At 40.1% G+C, this 23,367-nt stretch overlaps 1 protein-coding gene across 4 annotated transcripts; it reads left to right on the forward strand.

The window, feature by feature from the left end:
• Nucleotides 1–87: 87 nt before the first annotated feature.
• LOC135495434 (uncharacterized) lies at nt 88–22,397 on the forward strand. Of its 4 annotated transcripts, XM_064784066.1 has the most exons (5): nt 88–233; nt 6,627–6,696; nt 9,699–9,775; nt 13,760–13,923; nt 14,295–22,397. In XM_064784066.1, exons 3-5 carry the CDS (start codon nt 9,711–9,713, stop codon nt 15,407–15,409), a joined length of 1,344 nt encoding a protein of 447 aa, XP_064640136.1. In that variant the 5' UTR covers nt 88–233; nt 6,627–6,696; nt 9,699–9,710; the 3' UTR covers nt 15,410–22,397. The 4 variants fall into 4 exon arrangements, with proteins under 4 accessions (XP_064640136.1, XP_064640146.1, XP_064640164.1 ...); XM_064784076.1 differs by lacking the exon at nt 9,699–9,775; XM_064784094.1 differs by lacking the exons at nt 6,627–6,696; nt 9,699–9,775.
• The last annotated feature ends 970 nt before the right edge of the window (nt 22,398–23,367 follow it).

The raw sequence follows: 23,367 nt of genomic DNA on the forward strand, positions 1-23,367 counted from the left end.
TGTATCGGGTTTTGGATAATTATTCAAATTAATTCTCCATTTTTGGCCAATGAAAAAGCACCTGTGACGTTCATGGTTGATTGGCTCCACAACAAAATAAATAGTGGCACATTGCTTTGTTATTGTTGTGATCCAGCCAGCTGTCAGACTTCAATTCCGACTTATCATCACTGTCCTGATCGCTGCACAGGCCATTTCAGAGTAATTAGGCACCAGAAAACTGTATCTTCCAGGTAAATGACCTCTTTATTCGCTTTGCTTTCTTTGCTCCACTCCACTCCGATCCACCCCAGGCCCATGCCCATGTCAATGCACAGTCTCCACTCTCCTGTCTCCACTCTCCAGTCCAGGACAGGAGGATGCTGTGCACATCACCACCACTGTTATGCTCCACAGACATCATTCATACCAAATTAATGGGTTATCACATGCATTATATTATTCCGTTTCATTTTCAGTAGTCCGGGGTCTGTCAGGTGGTGACAGTCGGTGATGTCACACCAGTTTTGACATCGTTGTTTTCCAATTTCACTTCAATTCTTAGGTAGTAGAAAAATGCATCATTCATTATTATTTCTAGCACGCATACGCATGCGGACTTGTGCGCAGGGCATTTTCCCGCCACAAGATTTCCCCCGAGATCGACCTTAACAGTCAATAAGATCACCTCGCTATCACAATACAACATTATTTTCATTGTCGTCCTAGAAGTGAGGTTAGATCAACTTCACCATGATGTAACGTTGAAGAATCATTTCACAGGGGTCTGCATTGTCCAGTCGTGATTGAAATCATTTTGACAATTTAGTGATGGGAACTAATACTATAGAGTGCAACTGTAAGGTGACTCGGGTAGATGACCACTTGGCCTTAATAATGCCTGTATCAACAAATTGTTCCTTAATCTGATGTGTACTGCAACTGCAGATTTTACTCCAAATGAAAAATGAGCAAATTCACTAATCTTTGGTTTTGTAAACTTTCCTGCTCAACAGTAATTCACTAATTGGGGTCTTGGTTAAAGATAATGGGAGATTAAAATAAATTGACCATGTGTGCTTTGTTTGTTATCCTAAAATTTACATTTGGCTTGATTGAGAATTGCACCAAGTCGCTGACCTTGAAGTCAAATTAGCCTTCATGTAGTGTCGCTGATAAATAATCCATCAATACATGTTCCCATCAATCAATCTCCACCAATGCATGTTGTGTTCTAAGCCTAAAACTAATTCTCTGCCTTGTTTCTTCCTCACAAAATCTCCCGACATCATACAGCAAAGGTTTTGCCAAGAATAAAAAAAGATAGGTTGTATTAGTCTAACAGTGTATTGGTTTCTTGTCAGCTGGTTGAGTCACTGTTGGCTGCCATGGTAACCTCCAGTTTGGGTGCTGGCTGTGAGCAAGCCTGCTGCCATTCAAGGGTTGGTGTATTACCCGATGGATCAGTCATATGGTTGTGCCGTATATGGTGATTACAATCGTTATACACCGACTTGGGTCTGATATCTCTGTGATTACCACTTAAGACACTTTAACCCTTTTGCCATCAATCAAGGAATGCAACATCTGGTTTTGAGAAATCTTATAGAAGTTCTGCTACCACTCGGCCTCCTCACCATACATTCTTGTAAGTCTTTTCTGGATCTTTTCAACAAAATATGTGCCTTTGTGTTGTATGTTTGATATATTATGTAATTTCGTGATAATATATTATTCTTACATGTAGCTGTTCAATTAACTGCCACACAAACGAGCAATTTAAACTTATAATTTCAACTACTCCCTTTATGACTGTTACCGATAGAGTCAGTCAGTTGTTTTTCTGTAGATATTGTGATAAACACTTGTGCATTCATTATATCTTTCTAGTCATATCAACTTGCCTCACCTTTTATATCAAATCTGGGACAACTAATCATTGCATCTGCCCTGAAGTGTTAATATGATTTGAGAAATCACTTTGAGATGGCACGCGGTGCCTGTAGAAGCGGATCAGATCCTAACATAACAAGGCTAATATGAAGCGTCTTGCTATGACGTCAATGCCGTCTATTTGGAGGTGTTTGTCCACAGTGTGATTGTCCTCCAGTGCTGAATAGAAACGGTGGGGAGAGAACTCGTGTCAGATGAAGGTGAATACCGGAAGTTCATCACGTCCTCGTGCCTGATTATGCTTATAAATATAGTTCGTTGCATTGTTTTTTCATTTCACTGAATCAGTATGTTTTGTAATCTTCAATTATATTTGCAAGTGCGGCACTGAGTCCGCCACTATTGCAGGTTGAATAGGACCAGGCCTCAAACGTTCAAACTGATCTAGAAAAAGGCATTCATTCAGGCTTTGCTCAAATGTTTTAAAAACAGTCTTTCTCAGTGGTTTTTGTTCCTACATAGTGGCAAGCTGTTGTGGCCACCTCAGCATACAACTTACAGACATCACAATATCGTGCAAAATAATGATGAAGATGCTATCTCTCATCATGCCTGTGAGCATCCATTGACAGCTATATGTCAGTATCCTATACTTGGATCCCATGGTAACATGCTTTGTTAGCCCCTGTATCGAGGGAAGTCAAGAGATTGACTTGTCTCTCTGCTCTGCTCAATGCAAATATCACACCCTGAATGTGAGTGAATCAGATTTATATAGCAGAATGATTTAATCTGGTCAGGTCAGGGTTTGGGTTCTTCCTTCGTTCTTTTGTTGACTGTCCCCTGGCTCACATGGGCTGCACCTAACACACCAGCAACACAAGCAAGGCTGAGAGAGTGATAGAACAATCAATGCATTCTGACGAGTTTTTGGTCTTATGGTAATAGCATTCAAGTTCCCTCCCTTGAGAATACAACCAGAACTTATCTTATTACAGTGTCAAATGAGATTGCGTTGTTCTTTCCTGGCCGAGCTGCCCACTGAAACTTGACTATTGATCACTTGTACTGATGACTAGCTTGCTGTTATCATTGCAGCCATTCATTAAGTGTCCAGGCAGACGTGGAAGGAAGCTTCAAGATAGCGCGATGCCAAGCTTATCATGACAGGATACATGGCTTTGTTATGTTTCCTGTTGATCAGGCACACCAGAAAAACTCATCAACCCTTTCATTTGATTTCAAAATAACGTTATAAGACCACCTTGTGATGTAATCGAATTGATGAATGTGTTTGAGTCATAAGTCCCTCTCTTACCCCTCACTGCCTGAAATACTCCAGTGATGCTAATAGATAAATGATAGCGAGGCTTTTTCTTCTCTTTACATCGAACACGCTAATAGATAAATAGCCAGACTTTTCTTCTCTCTACATCAAACAGCTCACTGCTCAGCCCACTGGTCCTCATCACTGATCACAGACATTTTTCGTCATGCCAAGCCTGCAGCTCGTGGCTGCAAATTACCAATGTCAGTCCATGCATCGCTGCATAACTCATCCCTGTCATCATCAGTGGCAATGTCATAAAAAATTTTGTAACTGTGTAATCATCTGTCAAAAGCAAATTCGATTGATTTTTCAAAGCTGGGAATATTATAGCAAGTGCTGCAGATTGGTGAGCTTGAGATAGTAGCTGAACAGCAAGACACTAATTGAAACTTCTTTGTTAAATCTCTAGCAATCCTACGTGGCAGATCTTGCATTTCTTCACTGGTATCTGACATGAATTCTGCATGGTCAGGCATTGGGCAGTATAATCAAGAGCGAAATCTTTTCTTTCTTCACCACTGCCTCCAGCAGAAGATATCTGATAATCTATACCTTCTATAAATCCGACACCGCATCATCAGGGCAGAATAATAACCCACGTCCCGATTGATGATCAGGATCTCATGAACATGTCTCCAATACCGATCGAAATCTTTTTGAGTAATGCGACGCTTATCTTTACACAGATACAGGGTTCCTTCACTCGCCAGTCTATGATAATCATTAAGCCTTCCCGATTGACGTCATTTGAACTTGCCGTTGGTATTGGTACGTACCTTATTAGGTTAGGAGAACGTGAAATGCACAACTTTGATGATGTATGATGTGGTTATGAGAGACGGTGTTCCTTCTCCCAGCCTAATCATGTCTTCATGGTAAAAGTGTCTATTGATTTTCTCAGTTTGTGAATGGATGTGCTGTCTCTCCCTGTTAGCTTCAAGATCTGGTCAGGGTTACATGAATGCTATACATGCTTCCCGAAATTGGTGGCTTGCATTGGAACTAACTTTTTCCCCCTTGTCCGTCATTAAAGACATTCAAGTGTGTTGGTCAACCATGACTATCTCCTTTGTCCCTTCACCATAGGCCTAGTTTCCCCTTATGACATCACTATTTCGGACACTCAGCGCCCCATTTCTGGAAAGGTGTATAAAATGGCCATTTCAGGGTTTCCCTACTTTCTCCATTTCCTCAGCAGTCCCAAGAAGCTAATGAGAGCCTTGCATTTCTGAAAACAGTTCTCATATTCACTGATGATTCAGTCCTGTTGTTTTGGATAATGAGGACAGTAATGAACCAGTGAGCCAGTGCCAGTGCCATCCTATTCCTATCCGTGTCCAGGCAATATATGGACTGAACTAGCCACACCTGCTAGCAGTGGGATGACCATGTCAGTGCCATCTTATCTGTGTCCATTATCGGAACTGCCGCATCTGACATGTGGTGACCCTGCTAGTGCCATCCTGCATTGCTGATCACCATTCCTACAGCAACAATTGGTATGCAGGTCCGATAATCTTCCCCAGGTCATAAAGCAAACATGAAATATTATGAACACGGCTAATTTGAGTTTCAAAAATCAATGAGAGTTGGCCACTGTGTGTTTGCCTGCTGTGTCTCCTCTTCAAGACACGCAAGGCAGCCGAGACACGCAAGGCAGCCGAGACACGCAAGGCAGCCGAGGAGGGGAAATCAGTGCAATTGAGCTGCTCATCTCAGCGGTGACGTTTTATGGCCGTACATGGTGATTGGGCGGAAATAACTCTCCTCAGCGGTGTGACTGATTTGTTTCTGTTATCATTTCGGTGTGGTGTTCTTAACAACTTGGATGATATTTGCCGCGATATTGCGTGGCGCATGTCTCATTCCTAAAGGTAAAGCTTGGTATCAGATGTGAAAAATCAGTGGAATTGGTCAGTGTTCTTGTCCCAACTGCTGAGAGCTATAGCTATCTGTTCTCTCATCCAGCAGCAATGAACGTCATTTGGCTCAGGGAAATATAACATGGTTCTCATTATCCCGGGATTACTCAAACTTAACTAAATGTAATCAATTGAAAACAGTCTAAAATTAAATGCTATATTCTTTTGAGTATGTGTCAGTTGTAGCAACCTACATTGCTGTCTCTAAACAACTTGAGTTCAGTTGATTCATGTCCTAAAATATCAACTGCAAGGTTCTTTTTGAAACAGATCTGGCAGTGACATTTCAGAAATAGATTGGGACATTTTTCTGCTTTAGTAACAGATACAGACATGACAGTTGTCATTATGAAGTTAAATTTATACTCTTGAAATAGTTTGAGAAGTTTTGAACTGATGTGCTATGCACATCATCCACACCAAAGGGTATCCCGACATGTGGCCTGACATGCTGTGCATGTCACTCGCAGCAAAAGGTTTCAAAGAAATTGATCTTATTTGGTGTACTTGGCCATATGGATTACACGATTAGTTCTATATTGACTCTGTATCAATTATTAAATCCAATTATCGGTGTATTGACATGTTTTCTTGGCAGGATTCCTTACTGTGGCTTTACTGCCATCCAGATGAATGAATATTTCACTTCAGTCACCTCATTACCATCCCTTGCGTGATTCCTGGATGTCCATTCATACCTTGCCTTGGGCACATCTGTCGCTGGTTTGTACTTCAAGTGCCCCGCAAACAAGAAGTTTTTGTCACAGCCACCTGCGATGAAGGATTGCGCAACTTTCGAATGAAATTGACGTTCTACTCTTGACTGATGAAGCTTTGAAGTTTGAATATAGAAATGTCTTCATCTCATTGTTGACAAACCGCTGCTGAGCTGATCATCCCAAAGCTATATGAAATCAATATGCCAACAATGACTCAGGTAACTTCCTCAATGATTTACCTCCCTATCACAAAGCTCATGTCATTAACTTCATATATCTGCTTTGTAAAAAGCTAAAAATACTTTAGCGAGTTCATTATTAGAACATGATGGCTTTATGTATGGGGTAATGACCTAACTCATGCCAGAGGTGACTGACAGACCCTATAGGCCCTTGAGTCAAATGTTGATGTTACAATGTAGAATCGTAGTGAACTATGATGAGTTTATTCCCCAGCCGTGTGACACAGCTGACAGCTGACACACTTGTTTTTTTTCTGCTCGAAATGAAGAAACATCATCAGCCCAAAAAAAATAGTGGCTTTGAAAATTTTTCCGAATTTTGAACTTATGAATAAGTTCAACAATTTTGGCGGGAAAACCTAATCATGCAAAATATTTGTCCCCGGATTTTCAACTTCACTAACGCAACCACCCCAGTAATGCAACCATTCAACCTCGGTCCAATGAGTGGTCGTGTTACCGGGTTTCCACTGTATGTATGCAAAAAGCTTCTCAAGAAAAACCGAAAATCTCAACATTTGGAACTACTTTTTCATTCCAGATCAACAAGACGATGGAAAGAAGAAATCTTACCAATAGAGAATAAGACAGCGTTGATATACAATAAACGAGTAAGTTTTGCCTGTTTCTGTATCAGACGATCTCACGAAAACAAGTGGGTAGATTCCATGAAAACATAGGAAAGTTGCTAAGTAAAGTCTGAAGGTTCTCAGAAAACAACTGTCCAGGCAGGTAATTCAACGAAATCTTTCAAAAGGAAGTTTCCGTGAATCACGAAAAGCGCAATCGAGAGGGCTAACTTCTATGGAAACGTTCAAAAGGAGTATGCAAATATGTTTTCCTGTCTTTGGGAGGGAACTCTTGTTTTGATTTCTCTGGGAATATGTCAGATGTCATAGCTATGCATATCCCGTGCCGAGACATCAAAGTCATCTATATGTTTTGGTTGAGGATGTTTCTCACGTATCCAACAACAACAATCATCCATTCAGCAAAAAAGAGTGATGACGTACTAAAATCGGACTATTTCAATCCCAACTAAGTTCACACGGCCTTATGTTATTTTGATGAGATATGCCCGAGAGCATCATAAGGAAGCCACCCTAGACATGACATGAGATGGCAATATCAATTCCATTAGCATTTGTAGCATCACTTCTATTTCAGAGCTGGATGTTGTCAGTTATTCTTAGGCTAGTAATCCTCCTACACTGGCTGTACTTTTTCCAGCGCATTGGAAATCCATTGTACACCATGTCGACATTGCCCTATGACATTCAAGGCTGGCGATATTAGCGTGCTGTGTCAGGTCACAGACATCCCTTGATGGATAGTAAGTTCCCTTGTTAGGGATTCTCCCGAGATATGGGCTGTGCAATGACAACTTTCTGGCATCCAATTTGGAAGTTTGTTTCTTTGACCCTGCTGATGTTGACCTAAAAAAGGTTGCATATTCCTCTGATGACGTCTTCTGCACAGCTTCTGAGCAGTTTTCTTGGATTCGATCTCCCAGATCCCAACTTATCTTCACTTCTATTGCAATTTCAATTTCTATATGACGTGATGTGTCCTGGTTTCTTTTGCCCAAAACTTTCAAGCAAAACATAAACTAAACTAATTTAGAGTGCTCACTGATTTGTACTTCCAAAGCACAGAGACAATTTATGATAGTTAGAATTGATTCTCAAAGAAAACAAAGCTTTTACTTTTTACCCGTAGGTACAGTATGCTGTAAATATATCGCCAGTGATGTCAACACTGCCCTCTGACATTCACCACTTGGATTCTCTCCTTTGAACAGTTTTACTTTTATCAGACTGTCATGAAGGAATGCTGCCTTCAAAAAGCATGAGATGAAATGAGTTTGAGATGAAATGACTTGACGTTTGCCCAGAATCATTAAGTTCTGCAGATGATGTTGTCCTCTATTTTGAATATTTCAAGGGTGAAAAATGCTCCCTTTCGAATTCATCAGGAGACTGATATGGCAGAAAGTAGTCAAGTAAACAGGTTACAAGTCATCTTTTGCGAGTAGGTGGATGGCCTTTGAGACTGATGATCACTCCCGTCCAGTGATGTTCAAATTCTACCCCCAACCAAAGCACTTCAGGTTTATTTGGGCACTCTCCCAGTCTCAGTTTTTAGTAGCCAATGCAGTGATCCCTTGGAAATCAAGGCTGAATTCATTAAAAGTTAGGACAAGAATTCAGTATTGCTTGATGGTATCCAGATTGCTTGAAGTTGAAGCTTGAGGTTGTTTACACTGCACTCAGCTTAAATCGATAGTGTCCAACCAGTTCTCATTGCTTCAAGGAGATTGATGATTTGGTCAGTTATTTTGAGAATGTTTTATGAGTTATCGATAAAATCTTATTGGAAAGAGCGGGAACAGGAATGTCTATGACGTAGTCTCGCAGCGATGTTGTTTGGTTTGCTTCCATATTTTGGCCAGTTTTTCACTTGCTGTCTGATCTAAGAAATGTTTGCCCACATCCAATGCAAGGTGCTGTGCTGAAAGTGTGTGAATGAATTCATCACGCCGCTGGATTTAAGACTTGTAAGCGCCAGGCTGTTCTTCCTCATTCACCTGATATATCGTCTGCCAGCCATGAATGATGAAAACTCGCCAACTATTTCTGTAAAAAATGGTACTACCTGAGTCAATGAGATGCCGTTGGGATTTAAGAGCTTCAAGTTATTTGGTTTGGAGCAGTTGGGGCTCTGCAGAGCAAATATTGAAGCAGAGGCTGATTTATTCAGTTTTCAAACCTCGTATAATGTCATTGTGAGGTAACTCTCTGTTTTCTGCTGACACGTTGTGGAGGGGGTGAAAGGAAAAGCCAGGGAGTACTCCAGCTGATATGGTAATCAATGACCATGCACACAAAACAATCATGTAATCATCTCCTAATAAGAAACCTTGGTCTTTCCTCGGCTTCTTTGCATGTCTCACAACAGTAGTTTGCCATTGTAGATCATACTCACACTCATAAATGTTGACTTCTTTAGGTATGAGTTGCAACCTTGTTTTGTTGTTATTTCTTGTTATTCCTCTAGTCTTGTGTGTTACATGGTGATTATTCTCCATTATCCAGGCAGGTTTGTTTGCTACTTCCTCAGGTGAAGATTCTTTTAGGTTGAGCTTGTTTTTTGTTGGATTCCTGATCTCTCCAACAGTTGTTAACATCACTTCATCGTTTTGTTTGCTCAGTGCAAGGGCGTCTTCTCTGGACTTAGCTCTTTTTCTCATTGGTAGCTTTGATGAGCAGGATTGGAGAGGTAGGCTTGTGCAAATGTACTGTTCACCCTGTGCAAGACGTCTTCTCTGGACCTAGTTTGTTGGCCAAAAAAGCTTTGGTGGTGTCAATTTCAATTTGCGAGGATGCAAACTGTAACATCACAGAGGATATGCCATCTGTGACATCGATTATACTCTACCTTTGTTCTGTTTTCATCTTATAACTCTTATATTATACTATTTGTTGCATACTCAGCTGTTGATTAATTAATTCCAGGGCATCGATGCATGAATTCCTGTGCTGTATAGCTAATATGATGTGTAGTATCAAAATAGGTTTTTTTGTACTGTATTTCTGGTTGTTTTTAATTCCAGTGTAGTGTATAGATGGAACGTATACATCAGTCTCTCCTTGCTTGTTGGGCTCCATCTTCTGACCAACATATTCTTTGGCAAGTATTCAAATTATGTGTGAACCTTAGAGCTAATGTTTGCCCTTCTAACCCTACATGTTGCGAGAAATCAGCATGAACCTCACATCCACCAATCCTGCCCTTCTAACCCCGGCTTTTGCACATGTTAGATAGATGATCAGACATACCGGATATGTTTGCTTATATCAATAATTAGCTAGATTATCATTAGAATCACCAAGTCATGACTACGGTGGTAATAAATGATTTTAAAATGCTCATTTCAGAATGATACTGATATAATTTGAACATCAAACTCAAAGCTCATTCTGATGTCAGGAAATGAGTGTACTATGACTTCAAGTGATTCAGTTAGTGTCATGAGCCGATAGTTACTGGCACGCCCTTCGAAGTCGTTTCATCTTGATCATGCCTGAATAATAACAGCATCATAGCTCATTAATCAGGATTGATTGTCAGCTTCAAAGGGCTGTTTCACCTTCTGGTTGTTGTCTCCACCCCTTTGGTGGAGGCTGCCTTATAATTACAGAGCAGATAAAATGATAGCCTACTTTTTCTAAACTAAGTGGACAATAGCAGTTCAAAGGAACCCTGGGACTTTAGGCAGGAGCATAGGGAGTCAAATTGGTAGCTTGTGAAAAAGGAGAAACCCATTGGCAACTTTGTGTAACTTAATCCTGGTTCATGCCTGAAGTTTTCACTGAAATGTTAGCGGATTCTCTGTTGATTCAGTTTGACCTACTTTCGATGTAAAGTAGGTCATGTTCACCAAATGTAGACAAATCTATTTCATTTTGACGTAATGAACAAGGCTATTACAGTGAATGAGCTTGCAACAATCAACAGCAACCATGGCTGCATGACTGCAATACTTGTAACTGCCAAGATCTCAATGAATGTGAAACTAATTTGAAAATTTCAACCTGAATCAGTCGATACTGACATGTTGTGGGCTCAAATGAGGAAGAAGCATTATGCCAAATCAGGAAACACATTCTCTTTGCCTCAGTTATCAGATGTGACAGATTGACTAAGTGCCGCATTATGGGTTCGTATGGATGAAAGCTTTCCAATACACCTTTTGATTACGGTGCGATTGATATACCTTGGTTCTACTTTGATACAGTGTGGTGAGTTGATGGGATAATGGTAGATTGATTAACTCTTTTGAGACAAAACTTGTCACAGTCTCAAACCTCAGGACACAGTTGTAGGCCTAAACAGAGACCCATTTAATCAGCAGCAGCTACTCATCAGCAACATGCACTAATGATAATGACAGTAGACACTAAGAAGATGCATTGTCCTCAGAAAGTTATGCAATTGAGCTATTTGCTTCTTTGTTCCACTAATAATTTCAGCAGGAATAGTAATACTAATGTCATTAGTAACAATGAAGGTCTTCATGTGAGGTGTCATCACATTTTTGTGTGTCCTATATTCCACATTTGTTATGCCTAAAACCAGGCGATTAATCATACTGAACAATGAAACCTATTAGCCAACTATCTATACTGCCAATCTTTGGCCACCCATTTTCCTTTCACCTCTGTCTAGGAAAAAGCATTTACCATGAAACAATACCGAATGGTTTGTCTGAACAGATGTCATTCCAGTCCACTGCTGTCTTTAGTTCATATTGATTCTACTGGAAGCTTGCAGGACTATTGCTTTCACTTGCTGTAGATTATTGATATGAATAGTGTGTTATTGGCCAGTGTGTCTAGACACAGGTCAATCATCACCACAGGATGTTCCTCAAAGGAGAGTGGAATTTTCTATGATAATCTATACTATAATGCGCGTTGTGGCCGCTAAATAGGAGGCGATTTTTGTTTCAAAATTGGGCCTCGAAAATGCGTCGAATTCTTGCAACTTTTGGTTTCGTAGGTGTGGATCATAAGTAAGAGTGTCACTGAGGGTGTCATACGTCGAATATCTTCATGGTTTTAGAATAAATAACAACTTTTCAGAGAGCACGTCGACTGGAGAGCTCCGCTCATTCTCAAAAGCATGCACAAACTTCACGCATATTCTCCCTGCCACATCAGTATTAGCTTCCAGCACGTATGTAGTGCTATACAACCTGGTCCATGGTGCAGGGTATTAGCAGGGAGATTAATGATTAGCCTGTTCTGTTTTAGTTCTATTTGAGAAACACTGACCTGAGTGATAAGGCAAATTCTGCAGAGTGGCCTACCGGAACATGTAGTCAGGGTATCAATAAACAGTTATGCCAGGATGGACAAAATATGTACAGTGGCCAGCGCTTGCTCTTTGTTTTATTCTTTACTGACTGATGTTGTCAGTTTGAAATGCGTTCTGCATCTCTCCATGCGCCTGGCTTTGGTCCGACAGTGGCATTGGGTACGGGAGTGGGTAGGTGATATGCCTAATATGTGAGGGCCTTATTTGGAACAGGACCTGCTGTCACTGGTCTCAACGCATTGTGCAAAATAGCGTACTCCAATCAATCTATTGGGGGTTGCATGTAGATAGCAGCAATAAGTCCCTAAATGCAGTTAATTTCGTGTTTAACCTTTAATAAAACTTCAGTAACGTTAGAAATTTAATGTAGCTCAATCATCGTGCCCATTTAACTAATGTATATTACATTTCAACTTTGCCCGCTCCATGGGTATATGCTTACATAATAATGATAATCCGTTAGTTGATTTCACAGGCTTTGAAATCCAGAGGTATCAATTTACTCCCCAATCTGCCTAGTTGGACATGATTTATCTATCTCTGTTATCTTTCTGTTCTGCTTGGTATGCCAAATAGGTCTGTTCAGGGCCATAGTTGAGCCAATTAAACTTATTTTTTTCATGCAGATTTTGGCTGAATTTTAGACCAGTGGAGACCAGAAAACCAAAACCTTTCTAGTTCGGAGTGGATTTGTCGCCCTTTCCGCAAATCACCTTCGGATTACTCCAGGGTTAGTTGTGTGTGCGAGGAGAGGAGCATGAGAATGACCCTGGTATTTGAGGATGTACTGCCAGAGGAGTATGTGTCACTTGTAGAATGTTACAATCTCCCCTTTGAGCTGATGGCATTTAGTCTATTCTTAATTCCTGTGTATTTCCAATAGTTGGATAGGAGGCTGTCTGGCTTGGTAAATATCACCGTGCATGCCCCTAGCAACCCCAGGGAGCTGTGCTGAGCCTTGGTGAAGATGTGAACCATTGTTATGGGAGTTCCTAGATCTAATCTTTCAGGCTTAGTTGCACCTCGCCACACCCATGCAAGGACATTTTTCAGATTTCGTGTTAGGATTTACTGACTGACAAATACATGTGAGTGTCAAAGGCTCATGCTGCTGTCGAAAATTTGAAATTTGTGATTGAATTTGAAAATTTCCAATTGTATTTCTTGATCACAACTCAGCCTGATCAGGCCATTGGCTTCAACAGGCCAAATCTGGTCATCCTTCTCCTTGACTTCAGCCTAGTTGTGTATGCATGACTGGAGTCAACCCAGCCTCACCTCTCCTGGTAACGTCACTGATATTGGCACCTTGGTTCCCCTGATGGATGACATAGCACCGTGATTATTTATCGGTGTAATCAATGGTTGTTTGACCTGTGTGACAGCGCCATCTCTCAAGTGAGTTATTAGTATTCCCTGATCGTCCGCTCGGTATATCTCTTAAATCTTGTGAGATCAACAGTGATGTATTTGCTTCCTATTAGCCCCGTGGGAAATAACCTTTCCCTCTAACCGAGGTACTTGACAAGTGTTGTCGGTGATTTCATGGAAGTAGCTTTTCATCCTGACCTTGAAGAAATCATACTGACTTTCTAAAAATCATAACGAATGATGGCATGCACAGCCAATATTTAATTGAATTTGCTAGCCCTGATCACTTAATTCAGTTGCTACCAAACATCTGTCCCCAAGAGCATTTCATTTCAGAGGACAGTTCATCCCCAAGGACAGTTTATCCTCAAGGCCCACTAAGGATCATCCGGTGACTATAACAAGAACTTGTTCTATTTTCAGTCCAATGGGTAACGATGAGAGCAAGTCCTCAGGGGACGGTCACAGTGGCTCCAGTGGTTCCTACCCTCCAGCAAACTTCCCCAACCTCTGCAAGAAAGATTCAGCCAAGGCTTGGACACTGTATCATCAGTGTTCATTGGAGCAGTGGAAACAAGGCCATTCAGGTCAGGGTTTTAAACCTTTCTCTGGTCGGTCACGGCCAAAACAACCACTTGATTGCCAAACAACTCATTCGCTTACTTTGCTGATAGATATAGAATGCTCTGTTACAAATTTGTTAAAAGGAGGTGAAATGTTGGCATTGCGAATGATGCTTAGTAAACCCTTTGGCTTCCGAGTTGTTAAAATGGGGTACAACTTTCATCAAGCTGTATGTCGATTCAGTTAATGACAAAAGAACCTAAGACATTATCATGAAAGTTTTCTGATTTGTTGATCGAAAGTCTTGTTTCATAATAATATCTGTCCTATCTGTCCATGCTATTGAGAAAAACTCCTGTTTTACTGAATTAAAGTCTTTCCTTTCTTCTTGCAGATGCGGCCGGTTTCCGGGAGACAGTGCTCAACTGTGATGGCATCGTGTATAAAGACTGTAGTCCAGCATTTTGTATGAGCCGTCAAGGCATCATCAACATCAACAAATCATCCTCCATCTTCAGTTTTAGAAAACGTTGTAAATTTACAAAGATGGCCGAACATTTTGAATACAACCACATCCCTGCTCAACTTTCATCAATTCAGAATTTCCATGTGAAGAGTGTCCTGTGTTATCGTGATAACTTGGTTGTGTTACATTTAGTGCGCAATCTGATGACACAGTTTGGACTACTCGATTTGAAAATGAATAAGTTCCTCGGAATATTCGGGAGGCAAAGCGTTGAGTTTTTCAACGAGGCGATATTTGGTGAGATGAGTCCTGACGAGACGAAGTGTTTAATCCTAATCCCACCAGAGAAGGCAAACACTGGTGGGAATTACTACAACTACCTTCTGAAACTTTATGATCTGCCATGCAAGCAGTTGCTCACCGAAGTGCAACTTGGATATGACTTGTGCCATTTCGCGTTCGATCCACGTTTCGCGTCAAGCCGTATTACGGTGACGAACTTTGAGCCGAACCAAATGAACAGTCTAAGTCTTGTGAAACCAGGGACTTGGGAGGTTCTCAGATCAAACCATCGCGTCAATGATACGATGCGCGGGACATTATATCCGTATTTAAAAGATCTGAAATTTACACCAGATGGATCCTTAATCGTTGCCACTTTAATCGAAACTGGTTGTACTTGTCGAGACCGTAAGACACGGAACTACCGACCACTTAATTGTAGTATCTATGTCTTCAATGCAGACACCGTGGAGACGCTCCACTGCATCCAGTATCAGCGATTCACATGCGGCCAGCACATGTGTCCCATCAACTACACACCAGTGTTCTCAACATGTGGGAACCGGATGGCCGTCATAGTGAATGTCCAGGGTATGCCAACCTGCCATTTCGTACAAGTCTACAAGTTGCCATCTCCGTTGAACATGCAGAGCATGTGTCGTGTTGTCATCTGCCAGAACTTCAACCCAGAGGAGATTCCCGACCTGATGCTGCCTCCGAAACTCATCAACTACTTACTCTTTAAACCAGAGTTCAACTAAACATCTTCTCTACTGGGATCACCAGGCTTTTGTAAACCAGGTTGTAGTATGGTAGAATTGCTGATGTGAAGACACCCAATGAATCGACGAATGTTGTCCTTCTGAAGGTGGTCTAGATTACTATGGTCTAATGTCAAGGCCAGATGCACCAGCTTAGGCTGGTGAAAGGGACAAAAAGTTGTTGTCTGAAAAAATGGTTGCAGTATTTTGCAGCTTGACAACCAGTCATTTCTTCCAGTCGTTGCAGAGATTATGTGAAAACTTCACGTTGGGAAATAAGTTTAGCTCTTAATTTTTTGCCATGATACACTTTTAAAGATGGCGAAACGTTCGAAGAAGATGGCGTTTTGTGGATTGAATTACATTGTATTGAACAATGTATAAACGATTTATTAATTTATAAACCAGGATTACAACCTGGATATGTATTGCTGTAACCAGTGTCAGAACTACATACTATTAGTCTTGTAGGTTGAATGTACAATGATATGTACTGTAAAGTAAGTGGTCGCGATCGTTTCATTTTCACGATGTGGAAGGCAGATGCGAACATTAAACTTGCCAAAATTTCTACTCCAATGCAATAACTATAGTTTTTTCGCTGGAAATGTGAATTGCGTCAACAGAAAATGGCTTACTTGAAAATATCTAAATGTATGATTCTTCATTGGTAAGTTTGGTCCACTTAGTGTAGAGTTGTCAGTTGATGTCGTTGTCTTGACGCCAGTGTACAGGAATTGGGGGGAATCTTATCGGGATGATTAGGGGTTCAACTTCTCATCAGGTGACAGTTGTGGGACCCTTGATGGTTTAAATAGACTCAGCATAGTGCTGGCAGTTCCTGTTTGTATCTGGCTTATATTCTAGTCATATGTATCTATTATAATACTAATTTCAATTGAAGTGAGGGTGCTATTATATTGTAACTCAGTGATTTCATTTATTTTTAAGGTACATTTTTACATTTTTTTGAGTGTGATTTATTGTTTCATGATCATTGTTCCGTTTTTACAAAGGAAATCAATTTCATGTCATGAAATTTGTTGTGCATGTAAGTTTTTGAATCTTTCAGTTTCATACTGTGATGTTTCTCAAAGTTTCAATATCACTCTAACATTTTGCCGAAAACGTGCTTACATATGTGCTGCTGGTCATAGAAAGACTAAAGATGCCTCAGTGTTCTACACAAACCGGTAAAACATATAGTGTTCCTTTTCCAACAGATATCCATGACTCTGACCCACTTGGTGGTAGGTAGTAATGCCTTACGATGGGAAGTGGAAATGCCTGAAATACATACCTAACTATGGGAATTGGAAATGCCTGAATTAGATATGCCTGAAATTATCAAACTGTGGGAAATGTCATGCCTGACCTCATGTTCCCTGCTAAACCACTGCACCAGTCATTTTGCTCAATCTCTCAGTAATTAAGATGTTAAAGAGACTGGTAAACTCATCTTCATTGCCTAATTATTCAAGTTTGCTCCGGGAAATCAATCTCTCTTCTAAGCTGACTCCACTTTGCCAAGGTAATGAAGTTGGTGAGCATTGTGAAGTGCATTTAAAAGGAGAACCCTCAGGTTCATTGAAGATGATGAACGAGATGGAAATTTTAGGTTTTTTAACCATCCAATTCTTGGCACTCTTATTAAATTACAGCCAACTCGTCTGATTTTTTCATCTCAGTTATCTTTAGATGTGGCCATTTATAATGTCATTAATGACATCTGACATCAATTTTTAATGAAAATAATTAGGTTATATACACTGTGACATAAGAAAGTCATGTTAATTTCCACGTACTCAAAACCAAATTTTCTCGAAAGTTTCAAAAAGCTTCTGAAAAAATGAAACTGTGACTCGTATTCTGTGATCTCAAGAGAGAGATGTTTGAAAATATTTCATTGGTTAATTCGAGCTGTACCATTTTAGACTCATTGTTTCTTTTTATAAGTTATTTCATCTTTATTGTACATTCTTTGTATTTTGTTATGTTTCCAGATATGAGGGAGTCAAGTTGTGCATCTATAGTGTAGTGTTGATGCCTAGTTGGTTCTCTGATGATCCATTGCATAACTAAACTAATGGATGATCCATTGCATAACTAAACTAATGGATGATCCATTGCATAACTAAACTAATGGATGATCCATTGCATAACTAAACTAATGGATGATCCATTGCATAACTAAACTAATGGATGATCCATTGCATAACTAAACTAATGGATGATCCATTGCATAACTAAACTAATGGATGATCCATTGCATAACTAAACTAATGGATGATACATTGAATAACTAAACTAATGGATGATCCATTGCATAACTAAACTAATGGATGATCCATTGCATATAGCAACAGATTATCCATTGCATATCTCTGCATATTACCAAAAACTCATGAGTTTTTGATATTACTGATGTATTACATGCATATTACAATGGGTTTGTCCATTGCAAACATGTGTTATAGTCATTGTTCATGTATTGGAATTAGTACAGGGTTGATTATCAATATAACGTATCAGTATCATTGAGACATTAAGCTTCAGTGCGTATTCAATGTCTATAAACAACAGTAGAACCTCTCTATTAAGGACACCCTCAGGACTGACAAATGCTGTCCTTATAGAGGTCAAATTGAACGGACCAATTTGTTACCAAAACTAGTGTCCTTAATAGAGAGGTGTCCACTAAGGGAGGTTCCACTGTAGTATCTATATACTCTTAAGCTAGTGTAGGCCTGCTATTAAGCCTAATTATTGTGTGATGGTGCTCAAATAAACTAAAGCCATAAAAATTGCATATTTACTTGGTATGTGTATCACTATTATGTCTGTCTTGTCAGTGGGGCGTGTTCTATTTAACCAAGTGACTGAGCTATTCGCTCCAGTATCATTATCATATTTAAAGACAAGGTTGTACTATGTTAGAGGTAGTTGTTCAAAATTGTAACTGTTTTTCAAGTAAAGAGTCTCTGTGTATTAGTTTACAAAAAGGTGGAATGGATATGATCTGATTATGGTTTTTGGCAACTTAAATCTTATCCCAAAAGAGGTGTTGCAGAGATGTATAGACAAACAAGTCTGTTCATAGAAGCGTGTTTGGAGAATAACTATGCTATATACCATTGTGATGGCAGGAAGGCTTAGATATGGACAATAGATTGTACGTCATGAGATTAAAACATAAGACACCTTGAAGTTGTTGCCTATCTGAGGGTTAGGTTGACTCGTCATGGTGATATTTTGAGGGACAAGGTTGAAACACGGTTACAATTGGATGAGATTGTGTTAGAATAGAACAAATCTACTTATCTATATCTTTCAATAGCATGTGCTTTTTAGTACTCCGGTGATTTAGGGTTGAGCTATTTAAGACTGTGGATTGTTCATGTTTTTAGGCTAGATTTGGCCGGGGAATTTTGCCAATTCAGGCAGGCTCAATATGAATCATAATAAAGCGCATTGATGATTGTTAGACTAAGAACGGCTGAGATATTTTCGAAGGCAACGTCAGAAAGCTCACAACTGTAATGAAGTGAAACTCAACAATGCCCGTTCTATGCATTTTGATACGAGAACCATTCATGCCTGTTGCAAGAAGTCAAAACTTAGGGGGTCAAATTAAGGGCTGCATAACGCACACACATTCACATCATTTTTATCAATGATATATATTTATATATATGTAGAGGATGAAAATACCATATTTTCGGTTTAGATAATCTGAGTCAAACGAACCGTCCCCTCTAGCAACAGGCATGCAATGAGGAAACTTTTCATTTTTTCAAATTTTCCACTTTTTCTTCTCATCATGCTTACTTCTCTCTTTTGTATAAGGTGTTTTACTACTCGGCTAAAACCATGACAGGAGGCTTGGTAGTTCTTACATATTGAACTGAACAAAAATCTCATTGAAGCATGAAATTGTTTGGTCAGAGCGGCCTAGAAATGTCTTTTCTACACCTTTTTCACTTCCCCTAGCACCTTCCTTTATCTCAGTTCTACCACAGGGAGTATTCAGTAGACACATTGGCTGAAATGCTTTTACTCCGGTTTTGTACAGGAAGGCCTAGTGTAAATGTACATGGAGATTTAGATAAAAGCATTTGCTAGTCTTTATTCATATCACCCATTGGCTGAGAGATGACCTTGGTAACTAGCGTAAGTTTGCCTCTATATCAGGACAGAGACCCAATTCGATGACTTCGGCGTGTTGGCCGTTTAAAAACGCCGACTGAATTCTTCTAAGTCGTGAGGCCATTGTGATGTATGTCAGATTCTTATAAAACAATGGACATGATTACCACCTGTTGTTTGTGTAGATGTTCTCTCGATGTCTGTATTCTAAATCTTGTAATGTATGCTGGATTACTTTAGCAAGGCTGGGCTGGTCCCCCTCCGATTTACCATGGTGATTTTCAAATTTCACCATGGTAAACATTGAAGTTCACCGTGGTGAATTGGGATGGTTAAATGTTTCACCGTGGTGATCATATGAGTTGAGTTTTTTGGAAGTTCAAATTCTGAAAAAATTTCTAAGTCCAAATATTTTTTTCACTTGATTTATTTTCGGCTCAAAATGAAGAGATATCACCATTTTTGGACTTTGGAAATTTTTCCGAATTATGAACTTGAATGAAATAATTCTGAAAGATGAAAAAAAATTAAGTCCAAATATTTTTTTCACTTTTTTTTCTGCTCAAAATGAAGAAACATCAGCAGTCCCAAAAAATTTTGACTGAAAATTTTCAGAATTTGAAACTTTTATGAAAAAATTCAACTCCAAATGGGAAGTTTGATATTTCTTAGTAAGGAAATGACTATGCCGGTGTGATTTCGATAGATAAAGTTTGAGCTTTCAAGTTATATTCCAGATTACTGAGGGAGATGAAATTGTGGAATATTTCCATTAGAATCGGGCATTTTTTGCTCAATGATTTTGTTCAGGCTTCCAGTTAAAGAGGACGATGTACATCCATGATATACTCCATGGGTTTCAATAATGTGAGAGTGAACCTTGCATAATCAGACTTGGATCCTAACATATAACGGACAGGTCTTCCAAGTCCAAGATTTGGTATATAATACATGTATTACAGAAAAAAGCCTGGTTCAAGTCAGTCTGATTTATGCAAGGATTACTTGTCCCTTTCAGAAAAACAATGGTGGTCTTAGTTTTTTGCTGTCAATGTTTATGTCAATCGTAGTGTATGTATTCATATCTGATTGTTTGTTTCAATTTCAAGGTTACCTAAACACCTTCAGCGCCGAACCACGCAGATCTTCGCGGCCCAAATCCCCCTCTTTGAGCTGGTTATCGGAGTCTCATGGACTTCATGGAAGAACTACGCCATCGCCATCTTCAGGGCAAGGTAGAAACTGGAAAGACCTCTTCTTGTCGTTTCTGTTCCTACCTTGCCCTGAAGATGGCGATGGCGTAGTTCATTCATGAAGTCCTTGAGACTCCGATAACCCGCTCAAAGGGGAGGGGGATTTGGGCCACGTAGGTTCGGCGCTGACGGTGTTAATCCCTTAAATAGGGTAACGGTCCTCAGTTTCTAATCTGAAATTGTGTTAAAGCTGAAATAAAGAAGTGTGTCAAGATAATGTCTGGCCAGCACTACATGATTAACACAGTCAGTTTCCCTGCTAAAAATGAAACATGGTCATGACTTCAATGTCGCCATATTTTGAATTCATACCATCGTAATCTTGATAGCATTTTGTGTTTTCGTACACAATTGTGAACTTTGTAAACTTTGGCCAAAACTATTGTTTAAGTGAAAAGCTCATGTTGTCTACCTGAGAAGTACTTTGCCAGTGGTAGTGCGTGTAGTGTCAGATAGAGCTTCTTAAAGATTCTAGCTACTGAATGCTGCCAGGGTTATGATGGGAGGGACTGCACATCATCTGAATATTGTACATATTGGAGGGGTGAAATATTTTTGAAAGTGTCGATATATTCAGTAGGTGTGTGGTAATGCCTATAATGTACACAAGGTTGCAAGGTCCATAGTGTCTTCATGTGCTCATTCATATAATAAGTGGGTGAAATATTACCTTTTTAGTCAAAACATATCAAGTTTAGAATTGAATGTGTCTGGTTTCGTGGTCATGTTTTAGTGCCAAGTGGTTTCCCTGCAATAAGTAAACGTTTTCACTGTACATGTAGATGATGTATTGTTATGTCACCAGTTTGCCAACAGATTTATTTAGCTCACACAGTACATGTGTCGACCAGCGGGTCAAATATTTTCTGCCTAGCTTCTATCAGGGTGAGGGGTGGATCCAGGGACTGAGAAAGGGGAGGGTGCCTTGAGAGAGCCGCGCTGCCTTGGTGTTCCTTTAGGAAAAATGTCCCAAAATTCATGGTCAGTTTCAAAGTTTGGGGGCACCTCCCTTGGATCCTCCACTGTCTATGTCGCTAAGTGTGGAGTGATGGCGTCAACCTGGCATAATACACATTTTTGAGATAGCTTTTTTTAGTGGGAAGGGCTATGTACACAAAGTTTTGGATAAATGTAAGCCTAAAATATATCAAGATCGACAATATAGGTAGCAGCTGGGCAGGCAAAATAAAGTTACATGAAGTCGCCAATAGGGGTCTCTCACATCTCAGAGTACGTCGAAATGATTCCTGCCAGTATGAGGAATATATTAAGTGCTGAATCTGACATGACCCAGGGCCCTTACAGTGTATATTAGTTACCTGGAGATGGCCAAATTAGCCCCTCTGCTCCTGTATATAGTCCCTTTAAGTACAAACTGGGATGCCTTCTTGTCATTTTATGAACAGATTCTGGTAAACTTCATTTTTATTGTGCTGTGGTATTTGAGTGATGCTGTGGCTATACTAGATACTGAGTATCTTACAACAGTTGTAAACTAGTTGCTATTGTTACTGCTGTGGAAGATTTGGTTATCAAGTGCTGCATTTAAAAGATGTTTACATAATAAAATTGTTGATCCATGGATAAAATATCTCTTGTTGTCTCTTCTTGTCCTTGAGTTGCTTCTTAAAGAAGTTGGCAACCAACCTTAGTGAGGAAGACGCAACTAGTTCATAGGAAATAAGAATGAGAGCTGGCCAAAGTTGAGTGCATGCGAGACATTGTCACATCCAGCCAATAACAATGCATGAGAGGCATGGTCACAATCAGTCTCAATACACCAAACATCTCACAGCAAGTCTTCTCGTTAACTGCATCAGGTCTTCAGCAAGGCCAGCTGTTGTACCGTTTCACATCAAACCATCTCTGACATGTCCGGTCTCTTCTCTTCTCACCAACTTGTTCCGGGCGTTAGTTCACTGAGCAGCCTCTTGGAGGGTCTGTCTTCTTCCATAGGGACAAGATGTCTGCAACAGCGAAGACATCCTACTTTCAAGTCACAGCAAATCTGAAAGTCGTTGAGGAATGTTGAATGTTGAGGAGACTACTATAAAACCTGTGTGTTGTACCTCATAGAACACATGTACAAGAGATCAGGCCCCTCCTGTCCTTGAAAGGGCATCTGTCTCACTCTACTCTTGGAACCCAGGCCCAGGAGCCCGACCTGGCAACTCAAGTAGCCTCATTGGACTTATTATGTAGCTCATGTACCATTGGCAACACCAGAACCATTCCGCCTATGGTAGAGAATCTCTCTCTCTCTCTCAAGTTGTCTACTTAGTAGCTCATGTACCTGTACATGGTTAAATCCAGCCAAACTCAATACATCAGGGACATCCAGCCAATCTGATTGAATGAGTGACATGGTTACAAACAGTCTCAATACATCGAAGACTTGTCCAAGGCCCGTATGTCTGCATGAGAGACATATCAAAGCCATGCTGAATGCATCAGGAGATGTTAACTGCCTGTTTGAATGCACTGGATTTATGATGACAACCATATCAATTCAAACCAAGCCAATGTCACAACAAGATGAGTCGTTCTCCCAACACACCA

The sequence above is a fragment of the Lineus longissimus genome, chromosome 1 (assembly GCF_910592395.1).
Source record: "Lineus longissimus chromosome 1, tnLinLong1.2, whole genome shotgun sequence".
NCBI lineage: Eukaryota > Metazoa > Nemertea > Pilidiophora > Heteronemertea > Lineidae > Lineus > Lineus longissimus.

What these genes read in the sequence shown, in the direction of transcription:
- LOC135495434 (XM_064784066.1), top strand. Translation starts at nt 9,711, where the DNA reads ATGGAACGTATACATCAGTCTCTCCTTGCTTGTTGGGCTCCATCTTCT. An exon ending in TCTGACCAACATATTCTTTG is followed by an intron (nt 9,776 to 13,759) that starts GCAAGTATTCAA and finishes TTCTATTTTCAG; the next exon opens with TCCAATGGGTAACGATGAGA. An exon ending in GTGGAAACAAGGCCATTCAG is followed by an intron (nt 13,924 to 14,294) that starts GTCAGGGTTTTA and finishes TTCTTCTTGCAG; the next exon opens with ATGCGGCCGGTTTCCGGGAG.